General features: G+C 43.6%; 2 protein-coding genes across 2 annotated transcripts in view; both read right to left on the bottom strand.

The window, feature by feature from the left end:
- slc8a2a (solute carrier family 8 member 2a) overlaps nt 1-34 on the bottom strand; it is a gene marked incomplete at both ends in the record, with an annotated part of 10,523 nt that extends 10,489 nt beyond the window's left edge. The window contains one exon of the mRNA XM_079237231.1: nt 1-34. This exon is cut by the window's left edge and continues 308 nt beyond it. Within this exon, the coding sequence (XP_079093357.1) occupies nt 1-34 (34 nt within the window).
- Nucleotides 35-10,999: 10,965 nt separating this feature from the next.
- nccrp1 (P1, F-box associated domain containing) lies at nt 11,000-14,762 on the bottom strand. Its single transcript, XM_079234057.1, has 6 exons — nt 14,601-14,762; nt 13,344-13,424; nt 13,158-13,254; nt 12,888-12,983; nt 11,453-11,588; nt 11,000-11,372 (listed from the first exon to the last, which is right to left on the bottom strand). The coding sequence occupies exons 1-6, from the start codon at nt 14,734-14,736 to the stop codon at nt 11,226-11,228; spliced, it is 693 nt and encodes a 230-aa protein (XP_079090183.1). The 5' UTR covers nt 14,737-14,762; the 3' UTR covers nt 11,000-11,225.
- Between the last annotated feature and the right edge of the window lie 4,353 nt (nt 14,763-19,115).

The raw sequence follows: 19,115 nt of genomic DNA, 5'->3' as shown, positions 1-19,115 counted from the left end.
GGAAGAGGAGCGGGGAGACCGGGAGGTCGCCCATGATATCCCTGAGTCAGGAGGGGTCACCGGGGGGGAGACGCTGGGTCAGAGGACTCACCTGGGGAAACAGAGCAAAAAGATACCATTGGGTGTAAAAACGGTAGAAACACTACAATTAATCGTTTGTGAGGAGAGAAGTGGTCCACTATCAAGACCCTTAATGAGGACGCTTGTATCCACGTGTTGGATTGCAATTATAGGGATAAAATACAACATACACACTTATTTAAAAACGTACTATTTCATGTCTTAGATTCTGATTTTAATTGCATTTTTATACATATTTAATAAGCATTATGAGCATTTACTTGCCAACAAATGCTGCTCCATAATTCTTGCGCAAATGACAATAAATAATTGTTGAATTTTCATTCATATTCCATACGAACGGCAGTGCTGTCGGTTGGTCGGCCCACCACTTTGGCGCACGCTAAAATATCTCTCCATCTAAAAGACGGATTGCTACTTTTCATCACCTCTCAGAGCCGCGAGCACGGCCATGACCTCTGAGTCTTGCTGAATTGCACCAACTATTATATGCAAGAATAGTTCAATTTGATCAAAAACACCTGTATGATGTAATATATTCACATCATTCCCATTTAAGTGAAGCTTTTCCAAGAACCAATGTGAGATCCAACAGTAAAATAATTCCTGTGTGTGTAAAAATGCACGAGAACATTGACGTTGCTGTAAAACAACTCTGCAGCTCCTACTCAAAGCAGCGCATCGTCATCCTGTAAAACTGACACCTAAACCAGCTGTATAGTATCAGTTGTGTGAGTCATGTGAGGATAAAATCCACTGATGAGTAACCACAGACGGACTCATGCATACTGTTTCAGCGATGTCATTTGGGGCCGTGCTGCACCGTTAGCTAGGATGCAGGTAGTTTTTTTTAACCATCGCCACCAACACAAGGCTTGTTTAAATAGCAATTAAAAGTAAACGGACCCGCCAGAGTAAACTTAACAGTGTATCAAAATGACCCCTGAGAAACTGAAGCCAGGTAGTTAAGCCGTGCAGCTCCCGCGGTTCTCATTCTCCGGCTCTAATCACTGAACCCCGGTGGTGAGAATGACTCAGCACTCGTTTACATGCAGCGCTGCGGCGACGTCTCTGTGGGAATCCCACTGGAAAGCAAAAACCTCAAGGTTTCTTTGTGGCAGATGTTCAAATGATATCTGAGGAAGAAACAGAGCAATGCATTTGGTAAATATTCTAATGCACCAATTTCAATAATCACATTGTGTTTTTAATTACTTCTTTTTTTAAAAATCTATATCATTACCAATTAGGCTAACTTACTCTGTCACCATCCTGCTTGACACCATCGCTGGTAAGTTAAATGAGTAAACCTTGTGTGTGCAGCTACAACTCATTTATTGGCCATTACAGGTAATAATTCATCACAATGTTACCCAACATAACAAAGATAGGCTTAAAAGTAACGTGCAGCGTGCGGTCCAAAGCGGCGTGAGGAAGTACGGGTGTGAGCCGGGTGGCAGAAAGCCTTCGGTCCCCTCCCTCCGTCCCTCCACTCCCCCGGCACAGGTGACACGGCACTATTGTGCAGCGGGAGTTGAAAACAGATACCGGGGTGCTGCATCTTTGATGCAGCTTGAGCTCTGCCAGCTCATTATGGAGTTGTGATTCAGAAACACAGCCCAGAGGACCCGCCGCATCGCATTTCACTTTCCAAGGCCTGCTATGGTTACCGCGACCTCAGACGGAGGGCCACCTTACACCAGCAAGGTACTGATAGGGGGGTTGGTAGGCTCACCAAAAATAACTTCCTCAACGCTCATATTTGGAGAACAATAGCGCACAAGCAACAGAGGCAGGGAGACTAGTGATTCTGTCAAATCACTTCTAATGTGTGAAATAACACTTTCACATACAACATTTGTGAAGCAAACGCTTCAATATTTCTATTGTTATACAACCTACAGGAAATGCACCATCACCACTACTGACATCCTGTGTTGTTTGCAACGGCCTTCAGAGCTCCAGGTCCCAGCAGATCTGCTCTTTGTGGTAAGTGGTGCCTTTTCCTGGCCGGTGACCTGCAGAATGCTGGGCAATATAAATCTATGAGTGTGGGATAATCAAGGGGGGGCAGCGCTGGAAGAGCTGGATGCATTATTGATTGATGCATTCACCTAAATATAGCAGGATATTGTTTCCTTTCATGTCACCTGCGAGCAGCTCTGTAAACATCACCAGGGAGAGGAGCCTGGTGGATAAAGGGAGTACGTCTTCAGAGAGAGAGTAGATGGACAGATGGTTGTCGCTCAGAGCTTTCCTCCGCCGCGACACTGATTCAAGGACATTGTTTTGATTTGGCTCCAGGAACAACGTCATCCGTGTTCATGGTAAAAGTCGGCGATAGCGAACAACAACAAGCTCTTCTTTCAAGCCCTTACCGGGCCTGGGAGGCGGGGGTCCTGGGGTGTCGACAGGTCCGCGGGCTCCTCGTCCTCTTGAGCGCACAGGAACAGTGAGCCGGGTGACAGCTCCTCTCGCCTTACGGCCTCTGACACGTCCAGTATCCGTCACGTCCAGTATCCGTCACCACCAGAGATAAGTGATTGCCTGGGGTTATCTTACACAGGTAGCAGTGCCAGCAAAAAAAAAAAAAGGCGAGTTAGCACCTTGGACAGTTTAATATTTCCTGCACCTGGACAGTGGGGTACTGTCTGGTGAGGGATGCTACTCATGACAAGCGGAGTAGCAGAGACGATTCATTCGTCAATGAAAACAAATGTACTCTTATTCGTAGCCTAAACTGTCAGACAGATGGACTTTTCAAATCAAGCTAGTCTCCCATAGCCAGACCTTAGACATATAAGAAGAGGACGCAGTCATTGTGAAGTTTTGAAGCCTTGATCTCAGCATTTTGGGCAGTCGACATCTTGTTTTTTTGCAACCAGAAGTGACACGAGAGGGTGGAGCTAGGTGCAACCGAATGCTGAACCAGAATAGGGGACCAAAATGTTACTTTCATTAACTGAAAACACACTCTGAAAGGGTTGGAAGAAGAAGAAGAATAAAAAGAAAACACGGACAACTCCCAGACCAGACAACGCTATGGTAGCGACCTGTCAATCACCTTGTAGCCCCGCCCTAAAGCATCCCTGCTTTATGGTCTGTTTGACTCAAAATGAACCATCATTTACTAAATAAACATTATGTTGTATTGAAGAAGACTTGAAACTAGAGTTTGAGACCATGAACTCAAGTTTACAATATTAATGAGGGAATAAATCAAGAGAGAAGTAGAGTCATTTATATAGACTTCTATACAACTAGAGGAGTCGCCCCCTGGTGTTCAGCAGAGAGAATGCAGGTTTAAAGCTTTTCTTCTGCCAGAGGCTGCCGCCTGAGCCAGACCTCACTCCACAGTGAAGGGTCTGGCTCCACACATTACCATTCCTTCAAGTCCAGGATCGTTTGTTTTGGGTAACAAGAAAAAACTGAATCAGTTGGAGACTTTGGTCCAATTTGACGTGCGTGTGCATTCAGAAACAGAGCCTGGAAGCGTGTCCGTGTTAGCACACACACACGGCCGTTCTCCATTACCAATACATCACAGACAGGAAGAAAACTGCAGCTTGAACATTGACAAAGATCCCCTTTCCAGGAAGTACTCTCGATGGTCGCAGGTAAACCAATAACATACCATGCATCTATTTCACAGGCAGTCGATCAACGCCCGTGTTCACCTCACCTCATCCTAAACACTCACCGGGTAAAGACAACCACCAACATTCACTCTCCTCTAAACCGTGAACTCCTGAGGGACATGCACGGCTCTTTAGATGCTAAAGGCTCCGCTATGTGCAACAGCTAGTCGCTCACAGGGTTATTGGGAGCGTGTGATCAAATGTGGATCAAATCATTTGATCCACTGTTAAAATATTGATTATAGCAGCTTTAAATTGTTCTGCTCGTGGAAGGATGGGGCTACTTCAAATAGTTATATAGTACTAGTGTAATCAAACTAATCTGGCATAAGTTCCTTTTTGTGGGCGAATAAAGATCCTGGGAGGAGGTTTTATTACAAAAAGTTATTTCTCCCCATTTATGACACAGGAAACTGATTTAATCGTGGCATTCTCATCTGCTCCTTAGTCAGGACATGTAGGTAAATTAGGGGAGGGTTATGTTAATTTTGTATAATTTGCTGCTGCATGGTTGCTGAGGTGGTACTCTTGCGTATATTTGAGGAAATTAATTAGTTTTCCCTTGCGGCCTCGTGGATTGCAGCTCCGAGCAATTTTCTCTTTGATTTTGAGCAATACGGTAAAAAACGCCTCCACTTGTGCACAATAACGTCCGTTCAAGTTACACACACACACAAACACACACACACACACACACACACACACACACACACACAAATCAAGGCAGTTTGATGGTCTTTCTTCTCGCAGTTAAAGTAAAGAAAGGAAAGAGATCCACCCTGTTAATAAGTAACACAGGCTTTGGCCCGCTGCGATGGGCCTATCAATGAACCCCTGACGGATCCGAGTGAAAGACGATCTGCCGGGACACAGACGCACAGATAGACAGACAGACAGACAGATAGAGAGATAGAGGCCGGGCCAAACCCTTAACGAGGCATTAAAGATATCTTTTGGAGGCCGCATTGTAAACATGGTTTTATTTACATCCAACATTTCTCACGTTTCACCGGCCGACCACGCTGGATCGCGTCCACGGCACCTCGTGCCACACAGATGCAGTCAAAATGGGGCCGCCAGAAGCTGACGGTGATGAATATCCTAATAAATATCAGCCTTTTAAAAATGCCAAAGAGTTCCACGCATACTAAATCCTGGTCCTGAGAACAGAGCACATGAAGCAGAGCAGGGTTCGTTAAAGAGTTATCTAGATAACCGTCAAGTCGGGGTTTGTAGTTTCCACAGAGCACAGTTCTCTGCAAATGTTTGAACAAGTTACATTAGTCACTGGACTGAACTATAAATGCACTTCAATTTTTGACAGAGCGAGGAGCCTGTCAGGATGCAGCGCACATCAGATTACACATTTAACAGCAGGAACGTCTGAGTCACGGCTTCGGTCACTAATCAGTGGAACGATCTCACCCTCGTCCAGGTTTCACGACTTCCCAAACACACGCAGATCATTGCAAAAAGCGTACTAATTAAAACAATCATAAACACTTGTACAGGCATGCTGAAGAGACCGGATTACACTGCACAGGCTGTGTGAGGGTCCCATTTACTTCCATTCATCAAGACTGATCTGGGAGATTTTTGCTTCTCCGTTCCCCGTGGAGGCACGAGAGAAACAAAAGTGTCCTTAAAGAATTCAGTGTAACTTGAGGGGAGTAATTGATACACAAATGATCATTTTGTGGTAGAAGTATACCTTTAATGTCACTTAAGGCTTCGTACAGCTGCGCGCTCGTGTGATATTTGGCAGCTGGAGGATGAGAGAGAGCAGCAGTGAGTTGTAAATGCTCTGATAATGTTCTGATGGATTTTAGAACACTGACAGGATGTTGCTGGATGTCCATGTGTTCCTCCATGCAGAGTGCATGAATAAAGGGGCCTGTGATGTTGAGATCCAGCTCCAAAGACCGATCGCAGACCACTTTTAAAGTGCTTTAAGTTACCTACACAGGCTCAATCAGAACCAGCAGCAGAATTAGTTGTTGTTTTTTAAGCCCAGACGAAAGATAACCCCAAGTGGCCCACAGTCTCTCCCCCTCGCCCCGTGTCCAAAGGATCAAAATGACCGTCAATTCACACTGTCCTGTTACTCTGACCGTATTCAGGATGCCTTCCCTTCTTGGGAACTGTTACCACTGCCGTCGTTTAAAGATCACATAGAACAAAAGAAATCCATCAAAATCCACCCGTTCCAAAAGGTCTTTGTGGCTTTGATGGACAATTCTGATTAGTGACAGGTGAAGTTGTAAGAACCCCTCATGGCCCGCTCAGTGGCTCATACCGGGACGTGCGCTCTCATCCTTTCAGACGCTGCCATACAACTGCTCACTGATTTGCATCGTTGGCCCCGACGGCCTGATGCACAAGAGCTACGATACATACATGTGTTCGTATCGCTGTATAAACACTGTGGCATAATACTGCATCATCTCATGGTGTAGAGGTCACATCACCGTGCGAATATATTCAAGTGTGATTTCAGGTTCAGCATGAATAAGGTGCTGTGACATTTTAAAAAGAGGCCTCTTGAGATATCGGAGGTGGGGAGGGAGTTCCACGTCTCTCTCCTTCTCTAATCACTTTGACTCCATCCGACATCTCCAAGCCGTTCTCGGCTCTCGTTTCTCCCCCTCGAGTAATTCCGCCTCTGCTTTAAAACAAAAACTTGACACTTACACCTTTGATCCTGGTTTCTCCACGTGCGCCTCTCGGGCCCGGGCTCACCGTGAAGGAGGCGGGCGGAGAGAGAGAGAGAGGGCCGCATGAGGCCGGAAGGTGAGGCGGACGAGAGAGGGGCCGGTAGACAAACAGCTGACAGCCAGCAGACAGCAGCTCCTGGGGTTTCCATTACCTGAGACGCCCGGCTCCCGGCCTCTGCAGCCCTGTCACCTTAGAAGGAACGGCGTTTTTCAACTTGGGTTTGAACCCAGACAGGGACACGGGCTATGCAATATTCAGGATGGAGCCAGAAAACACCAGGAAAACAGACACACTGGTTTCACTTTGAGGCAACGCCACTGTTGCCCCAACTTGACCACCGTGAGCAATCACTAACCTTTGAAGGGAAGTTGCCCCCCCACCCATGTGACTTATTCAGGAGAAAATCTCTACTTATTATCTAAAGGTAACATATTGCCATTGAGCAACAATATAGAGCGGACAGACGAGGACAAGGCAGCGTGACCGCGACCCGCCGTTTACGTTCCAAACGTCTTTCTGGGGCCTTTCATTCTTCACCGCTTCCAATTCAGGGCAACGATCTAGTTTAGGCCGACAAAATATGCAGAGGCAGCCGGCGGGCCTGAACTACACAATAGACTAGGGGGTCAGTGAAAACAAAACAGACCCCCACAGTCACCAACTCTCCTCTCCCACTCTCACAGAGAGGCCGATACGCACTAACACTGTACACTGTACACTGCCGTCACCTCCAGCTTTACGATTGTTAAACGGAGTTGTAAAGCCCCAAAAAGAAACAAATCTGGGCCTGACGGCTGTGAAATAGATCATTTCTCCAGTCCTCATGGCTTTGGGCCTAACGCAGCTCATTATCGTAGCATACATCAATAACAAAGTGAGGTGCAGTAATCTAATTCGCTCGGGGTAAGAGAGACCCATCCATAGGTCTTGGCTTCCCTAAATCACGTGGATGAAAAAGGCTTTCAGCGGGAGAGTCGGGTCCGAGAGCAAACGCGAGGTGTGGCGCGGCCCTTTTGTCCTGTGGCACCTGCGATGGCGCGGCATATCGGTGCCTGTGTGTGCACAATGATGCAGCGTTGGTTTACTGGAGCCGTCACATACGCGTGGGGGGGGTTCGCGTTTCAGGATAAGTGTCAGCCAGGCTTTAGTGCTGGACTGCTTGGATTTGGCGTCTAAAACCGTATTAACATATTGCCGTCCTCGTGGCACCAAAAGACAACACTTACAACTTGTAAATATAAACTACATTCATTTTTTATTATGGATAAATCTTCAGATTAGTTTCTCGATTAATGAGTTTTGTCTATAAAACATGCAGCAGCAAAAAAGCCCCATCGCGATTTCATCACAAGCCCAAGGTCACTCATGATAGCGGTCCAAAACCACAAAGACGCACAATTCACACTTTTTTTTTTGTTAAGAGAGAAAAAGAAAAGAGAAAGCACAAGCAGCTGGTAACAGCAAGAGTTTCGCGCTTTTCATGCTTGAAACGTGAAAATTAATTATCCATTTTTAAAATAGCTGCTGATTGATTGCAGGTCAGTCAATCCACTCATCATTTATATATATATATATATATACATACACATATATATAAAAGTTATGTGCATTATCTACATTTCTTTTTTGTTTTCAGTCTGACTTTTTCTACAATTATGTGTAATTGTCTCAAATACAGTCTGTTTCTAGTGTGGTGTTATTTGTCTATTGTTCTGTGGTGCTGAAACTACACAAAGTTCATTTTGATCCACAAGTATGAATAAATATATATGATTTGTTCATATCTTTGGTTTTCGAATGCAAAAAACAAAAGAGTGATAATTTCAGTACAATTTTGGATGCTTCTCTGAAAAGTGTTAATCGAATATAACGGATTGTCAACGTGTGTGTGTGTGTGTGTGGGGGGGGGGGGCGCCCTGTCTCACACATCAGCAACACGCCCGTGGGCAGCAGTGGACACAAGAGACGGGCGAGCGGGACGCAGCCGGTCTGCTCGTCTGACCGGCGCTCTAAATGTCGGCTCTGAAGGTCAAGCCTCCTCAGGGAGGAAGGAACAGGGATCTTTCACCCAATGTGAACCAGTGGGGCCTTCTGTGTGTCCAGCAGGAACACACACACACACACACACACACACAATCTGGTTTTAAGATGTATTCCTTCATGTGGTAGATGAGTGGCAGAAAAGGCTGCTGATGACTAAACCACCTGCAGCGCGTCGCTGGGCAGGTGGAGGCGTCTTCCTGCTGCCGCCGGGCAGGGGGACGTTTTTACAGCATCAACTGAATGTTGCACGGTGAATAAACAATACAGCGAACAGTTGTGGTAAGACATTTCCCAGTGATGGATGTACAACATTCAAACACATATGGCGAAAATAAGGCGAAGGTTATGACCCAAACTTGTTTTAACCATGTGGCATTTCAGCCAGCGGTGCCAGGGAGTGCAGTAGTCTGCTGCTACTTCTGTTTTTTATTATTATTTATGGTGTAAAGTTTTTTTTTTTAAGTATACTAAAAAGGAAATAGTTTCTACTCAAGGTTACAAGGTTGTGTTTTTTTGTCATTGTATTTCAAGGTTGCACAAATACATTTAGATTTGCTACATAGGAAGAAAAAAAAGAAGAAAAAGTGATATTATATTATGGAGGGTGGAGGATGAGTCTCTTTCAATCTTAAAGATGATCACTATCACTGGGTAATTGTTTTCTTTCCCCCCTTGTTTTACTGACATCATGCCTCTTACAATATGGATTTATTTGCTGAATCATAACTTTACAATAGATAAGATTCATTGAGAAAACAAAATATACTATTTTTAGTTAGACAAATATCTTCATTGACAAACTTCAAAGACTCTTTCTAATAGTCTAATAATGTTATATTGAGTCCACATGATATTAAAGGGGTGGTGTAGTGGGCTACGTTATCAATCAAAACTACGGATGGTCACGAGGGCGTCGCCGTGAGCGGACTCCCCAAAAATACCAGTTTATCCCCCGTCCTCTCCTTCCCTTCCCCGCGTTGCTGTCTTACCTTCCGGGCTTTATGGCACAGCTCCGCCGGAGCCGGGCATCGCTTCTGGAAGTGTGGAAACACGCGCTCCGGTAAAACTATCTCCGTGCCGACACGCCGCTGAACTCACACGAGAGTGAACTTTTTCCTCCGTTCACGCGCATCGCCGGTTGATGCTGCGAGGATGACGCGTTGCGTTCACGGTCTCCTCCGAAGTTCCTGCTTCGGAGGACACGGCGGAGTTGTAAAAAAAAAAAAAAACGTCTCGGTGACGCGGATTGACGAGGTTTGTGGTCGGAAGTAAAACTTAATCCTAAATGTGTGTTTTTCTGGCGGGACATCAAAGAAACAGTCACACCCCTTTAGGATTTATTCACGTGTGTTTATAAATATATATTTAGGTGGAAATGTGCATCTATCCGGCATTGTATGCTTATTTTATGTATGCATGTGAAACTCGTTTTGATATGTATTATATTAATATATATGTATTATTATAAACCACATAAGGTATGTTTTGAGATTAAATCTTCATTGCACAATCCTACCTGTAGGCTTGGATGTATACATGTGTTTGTTTGTATTGTAACGCTGTACTTTGTTATTGTTATTATGTCTCTGAAACACTTTGCTGCTCGATTTGGTAGGTTGTATAAGTGAGCTTTATTATTATCAACCACAAAATATATGTTTAAAAAATATATATATATATATATATAAATATTACAATTACACAGAAAATTAGGATTTTCTACAAAAAGTGGCGTCAAATAAGAGCGTTTATTTCTGTCTCTCTCTCATCCTCTGCGGTTGCGCTTGGATATATTGGAAGGCTTGTGAACAAAGCATACTGAGCACTCCATGGATGTACAGACCATGAATATTTTTCAAAAAACAAAACTCTTGATCACTTATGTGTATTGTGAGATTTAATTTAAATTGTCTTTTTTTTGGTATTTATGGTGTTGTAACTATTACTACTTTGTGACATCCCTGTAGCATGCATATTCTGATACAAGCCTAAAAAAGAGATATAAATAAAAGGATCGTGCAAAACAGCATTGAGGTCATGCATGCATTATTAAAAGGAGAGCAGCAGAACAAAAAGAGGGAAAATGGCTTCAAACCAACATGAAGCGTCTTTGCATGGAGTCAGTCTTGATGTAAATCAAGGTACTGAAGTTGGAATGGTGTTTGTACCCGTTTCATTTTTTATTTATTTTTTTTCTTTTTCTGGCGAGTATAGATTTGAGAATAACTTTACCACAAATCATTTTTTTAATGTGTAAAAAATCTTTATCGCCTGATTCATGAGTTTTAGGTCATTAAGGACAGGATCATACCCGCAGTAACATGAACTGTGAATCTTTCATGTATCTGCACAGTCACCATTTAATTATGACCAAACCACTGCACTGTGAGTGAGTGGATAGATAGCGTGTTTACAGTATACTCCATGTCTATTCCATGCAGATTAGTCTTTTTAAGACACATTTTGCTCTGCTACAAATAAAACGTAGCGCGAAATAAGAACAAAATATTTTATTATGGCACAAAACAGTGTATGGTTGCTCAAAGAACAGCAAAAATAAATTCCCTCCCCCCTTTATCTTTTAAAACAAATACAACATGAATGCACATATCGATCTTGTTTGGTTGCATACTTTGCAATGCTTCTTAAAATCAAACCATTTAACCATCTAACCATTACACAAGGAAATATGTGTTGATCTGGTTGGTTACATGGAGTGTGATAGCAACTCTTTCTGCTGGGTTGGGCCTAGGCGCTGGTTCTAGTGGGTCTGACCACCACCGAGCTGCCGCTGGACAGCGTGCCGTAGAACCCGTTCAGGAACTGGTTCTTCAGCCGGTGCTGGAAGTGGACATACCTCACCCCTGGTCCGTAGCCGGAGAACACGTGGGACACCTGCAGGTCAACAGAGAGACGTGCAGTTAAAGGCCCGAGTCGTCCTGATCACGGCCAGCTGTCAGCGCTCAGGGACTCACCTCCTTCCAGGTGTGCGAGTAAGCGCCGCGGTCCTCGGTGGGGTGGGCGGTGTGCTCTGAGATCACGCTTTTGTCTGCTCCCAGTAACTTCACGTGCAGCTGGTAGATGGAGTTATCCAGCTGACTCTCCTCGTACCTGACGGAAGGACAGATACTTTAAACGTGTGTAATGCGGCAAGAAATCTGATGGCAGCTCATTAATAAATGCTGCCAAACACAGAGAAAAAGAGGACGTGGATAACAACTTATCCAAGTTATTTCCTGTCAACTTCCACGGAGCTTCCTGGAAACAACTTTGTCTGTTCGTATTAATTAATTACAGGGGGTTATTATTAGTGCAACCTGGAGATTCTTTAAAGTCACAGCACATCAGGTCAGCCAGTAGTACAGCCAAGCACACATTTCAACATAGATGAGGAATTAAGAGTCCAATAATAAGTGGATCCATCCATTCCATTATATGGGGGAGAGGCGGGGTAATACCAAAGACAAGTCAATCATAAGGCCGACACATAGAGACCGACAAGCGTTCTCGCTTCACATCATCACCTACGGACAACTCGGATTCAGCAATTACCCCTAACCTGCATGTGTTTGGACCGGGGGAGGAAGTCTAGATCTTTAAATCTAGAGGGAAATTCCTTAGAATTAAGGAAAAGGGAAATTGTGTGATGTAAACTTAATGACGTAAACACAGTTGTACATGTGCAAGTATACATTTAGTATGTTATTGAATTGCTGTCTATCATCTTGTAGACACATATTTAGTATTAGTATTTAGTTCTGTTAAATTGACGATCTGATAACAGTTATGACCACTAGTAGGCGCTGTTCGGCGTCTGGAGGTGAGAGCGGGGACTTGGCGGTGTGGTTGGAGTTTTGAGAGTCGACTAAAGTTATGAGGAAAACCCAGAACGTGCTTCCATTAGTACCAAATGACCAGGAGTCATTTCCTAGGAAATTGGTAGCAACTGTAAAATACAGCCTGGATGGATAATGAATGAATAGTTAGACTTTGATGATTTCTGGTGACCTAACAATGGGTTTGAATATCCAAACAAACCAGTAAAAAGCATTATTTCTACTGGTTTGCACCGCAGGGGAACGCTGTAGTTATTAGATTGTACTTTTATGCTTTGTGATGAACATTTAAATGGTTGTTTTAATGTAACATCAAGTAGCATTTGCACTTTGATGCTACGCTAATCGAGCCAAAGGCAAGGCGGCTTGTTTACCACAAACAACACTATCTCCTGCGTATGGTCCACACAAACACAAGAGCCAGAGGCCCGTCCACGCCGAGGCAAAACCTGAATGACGTGCACATGCACAGACTGTAAGAACACGTACTGTACACGGTGTCATCTACGACCAGAGCTGATAAGGAGCACAGTGATAAGTAGTCACTGTGGAGTGGGGTTGCTCATTAACCCACCAGTCCTGGATGACTATTTCAGGCTGAAAGTCGTCCAGCAGCTCGTCCCACAGTCCCTCGGCCTTCAGGTCCACAACCTGCTCCATGGTGAACCAGCTGAGGAGAGAGAGAGAGAGAGAGAGAGAGAGAGAAGTCACATTTACCACACACACATTATTCAGTGTCCTGGCCTTTTGGCCCTCTATCGTGGGTGGAATCATACGCCCACAGGTAATCCTTGTTGGGACCAGCTGCATTGCTGTACTACTGACCCCCTCCGGTGACACCCACCTGCAGAGAGGCAACTGACAGCACACAGCACCCGCTGGGACGCCACTGGAGTCGTAGGGGAGGGTTTCGATGCTCGTGGTCCAGCCGCTGAACTCGCCTGTGAATTGAGAGAAAACCTGATTTGAGACATTTTTCCGCGTTTTTGGTTCCGCAGCTCAAAACACACAGAACCCTCCTGCGCCTCACCGGGAGGTTGCACCTGTGGAGGTCCACGCATTGGCTCTTCAGGCAGGTCGGGTTCAGGCGGAGGCGTGTCTTTGCTGACGCCTGGAGGAAGAAGACAAAAGGGACAATTGTAAATGGCACCACACCCACTGAAGCCACTGTAAATCTCCCAAAGCCAAAAGGATAAGTCTCTCACACAGGGTGTGCCTCTGTGTGACAAACACACTCTGCAGCTCATGAAGCTGACTTTGGCATTATTTGGACAAGTAAACTTCCAGTTGGGTTAGCTGTCACTGAAGAATCCGACTTTGCAACAGTCTTCTTTTTTAGCCCAAGCCAACACAGGGGTCACACACACACAGAATCTATTCATGCGCCTCTTCTCACCCTAAACCTGCGTTACAAATGGGATGGACCAATATCTTCTCTAATGATGAATACTTCTTCAGAGTATAGGTTTAGTAAATGGTGCACACGCCTCTTAAAGCCTCACCTCACCTCATCACATCCTGGGTCTCTGTCTTCCGATTTCCCCTCTCAGGTTGACATTTTTGATATCTCTGAAATATGTTCCATGGCGTTGAGCATTTCATATACATTTTCAGATGCTTCTGAAACAAGCTGAACAATGGAGATCTCAAGCCAAGACAACCTGCAAGGGGCTCTTTACATTGGAGGAATAGAGATAGACATTATAGAATAGTATTGTGACAAATGATGTAAATTCATTGTCACATACATACTCGTGTTTTTCTGCACTTGTATATCATATATGGTTTCACTTTGCATATCCCCGTCTCATGGATGTGTGGTACTTATTGATCACATCGCAGACAGACAGTTGGCTGATGTTCCTGTTTTTAGTGGCTATCCACGCACTACCGTGTATTTAAGCAGATGAGGCTTCCTTAAAAAGGAAACCACATGACAGTCAGTGCGCGCTACAGAGACCGCAGCATCACGCAGCGTCACGCAGCTCCGGTCCGCCGGGCTGCACACAGCTGGCAGCTCTGGTTCCTGGAGGGGAGCAGCAGCCTGGTGCTGACGGACAGATGAGGGATGCATCTCGAGACCACTTCTGGATCAAACCACAACTTTGAAACACTTTTAATTACTTTGGAAAACCCTGCAACAAGTAAGCACGCGCACTAACATCTGTAGCTATGCAACTTTGATCCTTCCTCTGGGTGAGTACTGTAAATAAAAGTCCCCTGATCAATAAGTAGGCCAGCAGAGCAGAACAGCAGTGTTGTTGTTGTGTTGTTGTTGTTGTTTTACCGTTAGGCGACGGGTTCTTCAGCATATTCCTCCCCAGCGGTTTGGCGTCATAGACGGACTTCCAGTCCAGGCTGTCGGGCATCGGCGCGCCGTCCAGGCTCCACTCAGCCTCACATCTCTTCTTCCACTCAGACATGATGGTGCGATGAGGTCTCACTCTTCCACGAGTGTTTCCGGGAAGTCTGAGGGTTTTTATTCCAGTCCGCGCTCTGTATGCCACACCCCGGTGTTGCAATGAGGTGAGGCCGCTTAAAGCCACAGCGGGTTATAGCGAGGTGATGACGCGGAGGTGAGCATGGAGCCCGAAACTGACCGAAGGCAGAAAAAGGTTACATGACAACTCAAGAATACATATTGGTGTTAAATAATGAGTAATGTGTTTGTGTAAATAAATAAAAAAGCTCTATATTTCAAAAAATAAGATTTTCTTAATTTCCCTGGAGAACCAATCCGTGTATAACATGTACACAACTTTATTTTACACTTCTGTTTATTTTTTATTAGCTCATTTTTTACTGAAGCACAGAGAGAAAAAGTAGAGGCCAACATTTACTAATTAATAATGCACACCAGTTATGATTCATGGCCTCAAGTTAAGTTTGATTGTTCACATGTTTGGACCCCCAGAATTAAAGAAGAAGTCAACTTCGGTATATATATATATATATATATATATATATATATATATATATATATATATATATATATATATATTTCCAATTGTTTCCATTGCAGACTCCACAGAATACACCTTTGAAGTATGACACCCTTCATCTCTCAGTGAGCAGTATTATTCATATGCAGCCCGTCTGCTCGCTCTTATGCTTTCTTTACCGAGCACTTTGGCCCTATATGGTTTCTCCATGGTGACAGCACTGATACAGCCGGACCTTTGCACTGCATAGGGGGTTTATAACCAGAGAACTGATATGGAGAACAATGCAAGGTTTGTCTATTTTAATGTATATGTGAACTATGAAACATCTGCCTTGTGCAGACCCAGCCTGCTTGGCCATGTATTCAGTATGTTTGCTCTCTCTTCAGCAGCTTATCTGTCAACAATGCACGGACGCAAAGAAGATCTGCTGCACTGTGCGGAAGAGCATTAATACATGAGAGGTGCAGGGTATATCCAGCTTGTACTGTAATATATATATAAAAAGAATGCAACATTATTCTAATTCCTGACAGTACTGCCATACAGATACTACATTGTTGTTACTAAACCTAAATGGATGTGTAGTGAGTTTTATCTAAAGGAGAAATACTATAACCAAAATGTAACTATTATTAAAATCAGGTTATTAGCTGAAACAAAGAGAATCCCCATGGCATACTTACACTGACTTCTGGACATGTAGCTGTGTAAAACGCTGCCCTGTATTCAGTGAGTCATTTTCTTTCAGGATTATAAAGAAAGATGATGGACAGCCTCCGTCAGCCCCGTCGTTACCGGCCTGGAGATGCTTTTAAACAGTTACAGAGCCAAACATGTACAGTATATACATATATATATATATATATATGTATATATATATATATATATATATATATATATATATATATATATATATATATATATATATATATATATATATATATATATACGGTATCTTACCAGAGAATTACACATGTTTGTGATCTGCAGTTCGTTTGATTGTTGACTGGGAGAGGAGATGTCTCAATAACCCATCTGAACCTTGTAGAGCTGCAGAGATGACAGCAGAGGGTCAACTTCCACTGCAAATACTTTACAAATGTCTCCACCTTGTGGACTCCAGCAGAATGATCAGCAGCGCAGTCATCAGCAAACTCAACTTCAAACTGCTCACATGTGTAGGCTGATTTATTACCTGAGGCTTTTAGAAGCAGAATAGAGGAATTTCATTTTCTGGAAGTAGTGTAGGCTGATTATTTGTTTTGTCTTTTCAGCACAAGAGCGTTTGTTGCAGCAGCTGTGTGGAGCCACATACATGATATAGTGTTCATAAATGCTACATACAAAGTAGCCCGTCCACTATGTTTAGCTAGATCTGCCAATCGTCTCTCTATTGGCACAATGAGACGAGGGCCCAGCTGTTGCTCAACTAAACCCTGGCTCCACAACGCTGGAGCGAGGACACACCTTCTGTCACAGACCTCAAATCCACCTGTTCAGAATTGAACAGATGATAAGAACATAAACTCTCTACCTCTTATTGCTTTTAAATGCAGCATGAAGTGGGTGTGAAGGTGAATGATGCTTGAATGTAACGTAAGGCAAAGTGTGCCACATGTCCAAAAGTTATATTGAGTTTCTTTGTGTTTCATTATTACATTACATTGCATTTAGCTGACGCTATTATCCCAAGCGACTTACAATAAGTGCATTCAACCATGAGTACAACTCAACTACGTAAGTGCCATTTAAGCGCGACTAAAGTGCTACTTTCTTTATTCAAGGTGTAGAAAAAGATGTGTTGTTTCAACGCTGCAACAACAATGACAAACATCAACTGCTGAGCAAAGAATGTTGTTTCTGTAACTTTTTTGTGCATTTTAAATAAATGTATTGGTGACAGGTTTACAAATGACTGAAACACACCTGGGCTGACATTTTACCTTTTAACAACTCTTTAAATTGTTGTAATATGTTGAATAAAATACAATTGTTAATAAAGAAAGTAGACCAACTACATACAGCTGACTTCATTGTGATAACACCTGTTCTATTAGTGTAAGTGTTGCATTACAGTGTGTGTGTGTGTGTGTGTGTGTGTGTGTGTGTGTGTGTGTGTGTGTGTGTGTGTGTGTGTGTGAACCTGACCCAACACAGACTACATGTAGTTTTACTTAGTGAGATTGGGGATATTTCTAATAAGATAAAATATGTATTTCTGTGAATTCAGTTTTTTTCTCAGCTAAGCCTGAGGCACATTTGAGGGCTCAGAAGGAAGAAGTGGATTCTGTCTTTGCTTTGATCACTATGAAGGTTCACGGTTCAGCTTTTTGGACCCCTCCACACAACAAAAAAAAAAAAAAAGTATATCAGATATTTTAAATTAGAATAGAATTTAACATTAAAATGGAACAAAGTGTACAAAAGGTATCACAAAAGGAGGAAGTAAAAGTAAAGGACAAAATCACAAGGCAGACATAGCAGATGGATGTTGCACACATTGAAAATAGCACACACTGCTCGAGGTTAATTCATAGTTGAGCTGCTGTTGACGTAAGATGGAGCCAGAGCCAGCAGTGTTTGTGGCTGGCAGAGGGCCAGGGCAGAGCAACAGGGGGCAGCAGACACTACAGCTGAAGAGATACTGCTGCAGGGCAACACACTGCTTCCAAACGCACACACGCTCTACACACGGGGGCGTACTCCATTTAAATTCAATGCCAAAGCTTTGTCGTTCAAGTGTTTAATCTTTTGAGGCCATAGGCTGTGCTGCAAAAGTAAGACAGCATACGGTGAGATTATGAAACAGACATTCAGTAAAACGATCAGCTGCCAATTGTCAGACATGTGTTAGGAGCCTGTGGACAGGTGTTTAAAGGGGACAATCCAAAAGTTTTCCAGTCCGGGTTGTTTGAGAATTTCCGAGTTTAGCAGTCTTGGGTCCTGGGCTGCGTCCAAAAATGACATACCTACATGCTATACTATTTTTCAAAAGTGTGTGCATGTTGCCATGCACTGGAGGCAGACCCCCCGTTGACTGGTCCTTTTATATTAGGGAAAAAAACATGGCAGCATCATTGCTTTGAAAATAATAATAATATAATAACCGTTAGAGCTGCTGTGATGACACCTGGTAATGTCCAGAGTCAACACCTGTCATCAACACCTGTGCCCCTGTGCATTGTGGGTTTACTGACTACTGTGAGCTGAACTTTGACCGCCTGATAAGTAGCAACATTAGCTCCAATATTACTGCTTTAACCCTGGTTAAAGGGGCAGGCTATAGATGTTACACATAAAGGTCAGTTTACACATTATGAAGAGATTACACAGCCTGGGATAACAGTTTATATGTTAGTCTATGCTGCTTAGATTTTGACCCCTTTTTAATACAAAAATAAAATAAAAATCTGCCTCTTCCTCCAACTCTATGGCGCTGCAAAACTAAAACGAATCGCTAGAATACCTTTTGAAATGGGAGGATATATTAAAAGCACCAATAGACCTGGATGTCCCTTAAATGAAACCATCCGTGCATTAAAATGAACAAATGTGAAAGGAACCTTGTAGAACACAAACTGAGGACAAGCCTATGAAGGTGAAACATACACACTATATATATTTTTGTCCCCCGGGTTGTGGCACTGAGCCAGGTGTATATGCATGTTACAGTGCACAGTGTGCATGTTACAGTGCACGGTGTGCATGTTACAGTGCATGGTGCAGCATGTGCAATGATCCACGGTCACACACTGTACTCCAAGCCTCTGGAATGTCGGCCCTTCATTCAGTCATTCAGATGCACCGATACATGTTTGATACGCTTCAATAAACATTCTCCAACTAGAGCATGTTGT

This window comes from Taurulus bubalis (assembly GCF_910589615.1).
Source record: "Taurulus bubalis genome assembly, chromosome: 2".
Classification (NCBI taxonomy): domain Eukaryota; kingdom Metazoa; phylum Chordata; class Actinopteri; order Perciformes; family Cottidae; genus Taurulus; species Taurulus bubalis.
Note: the sequence above shows the minus strand (reverse complement) of the source record. Positions and strands in the feature narration are given on the sequence as shown.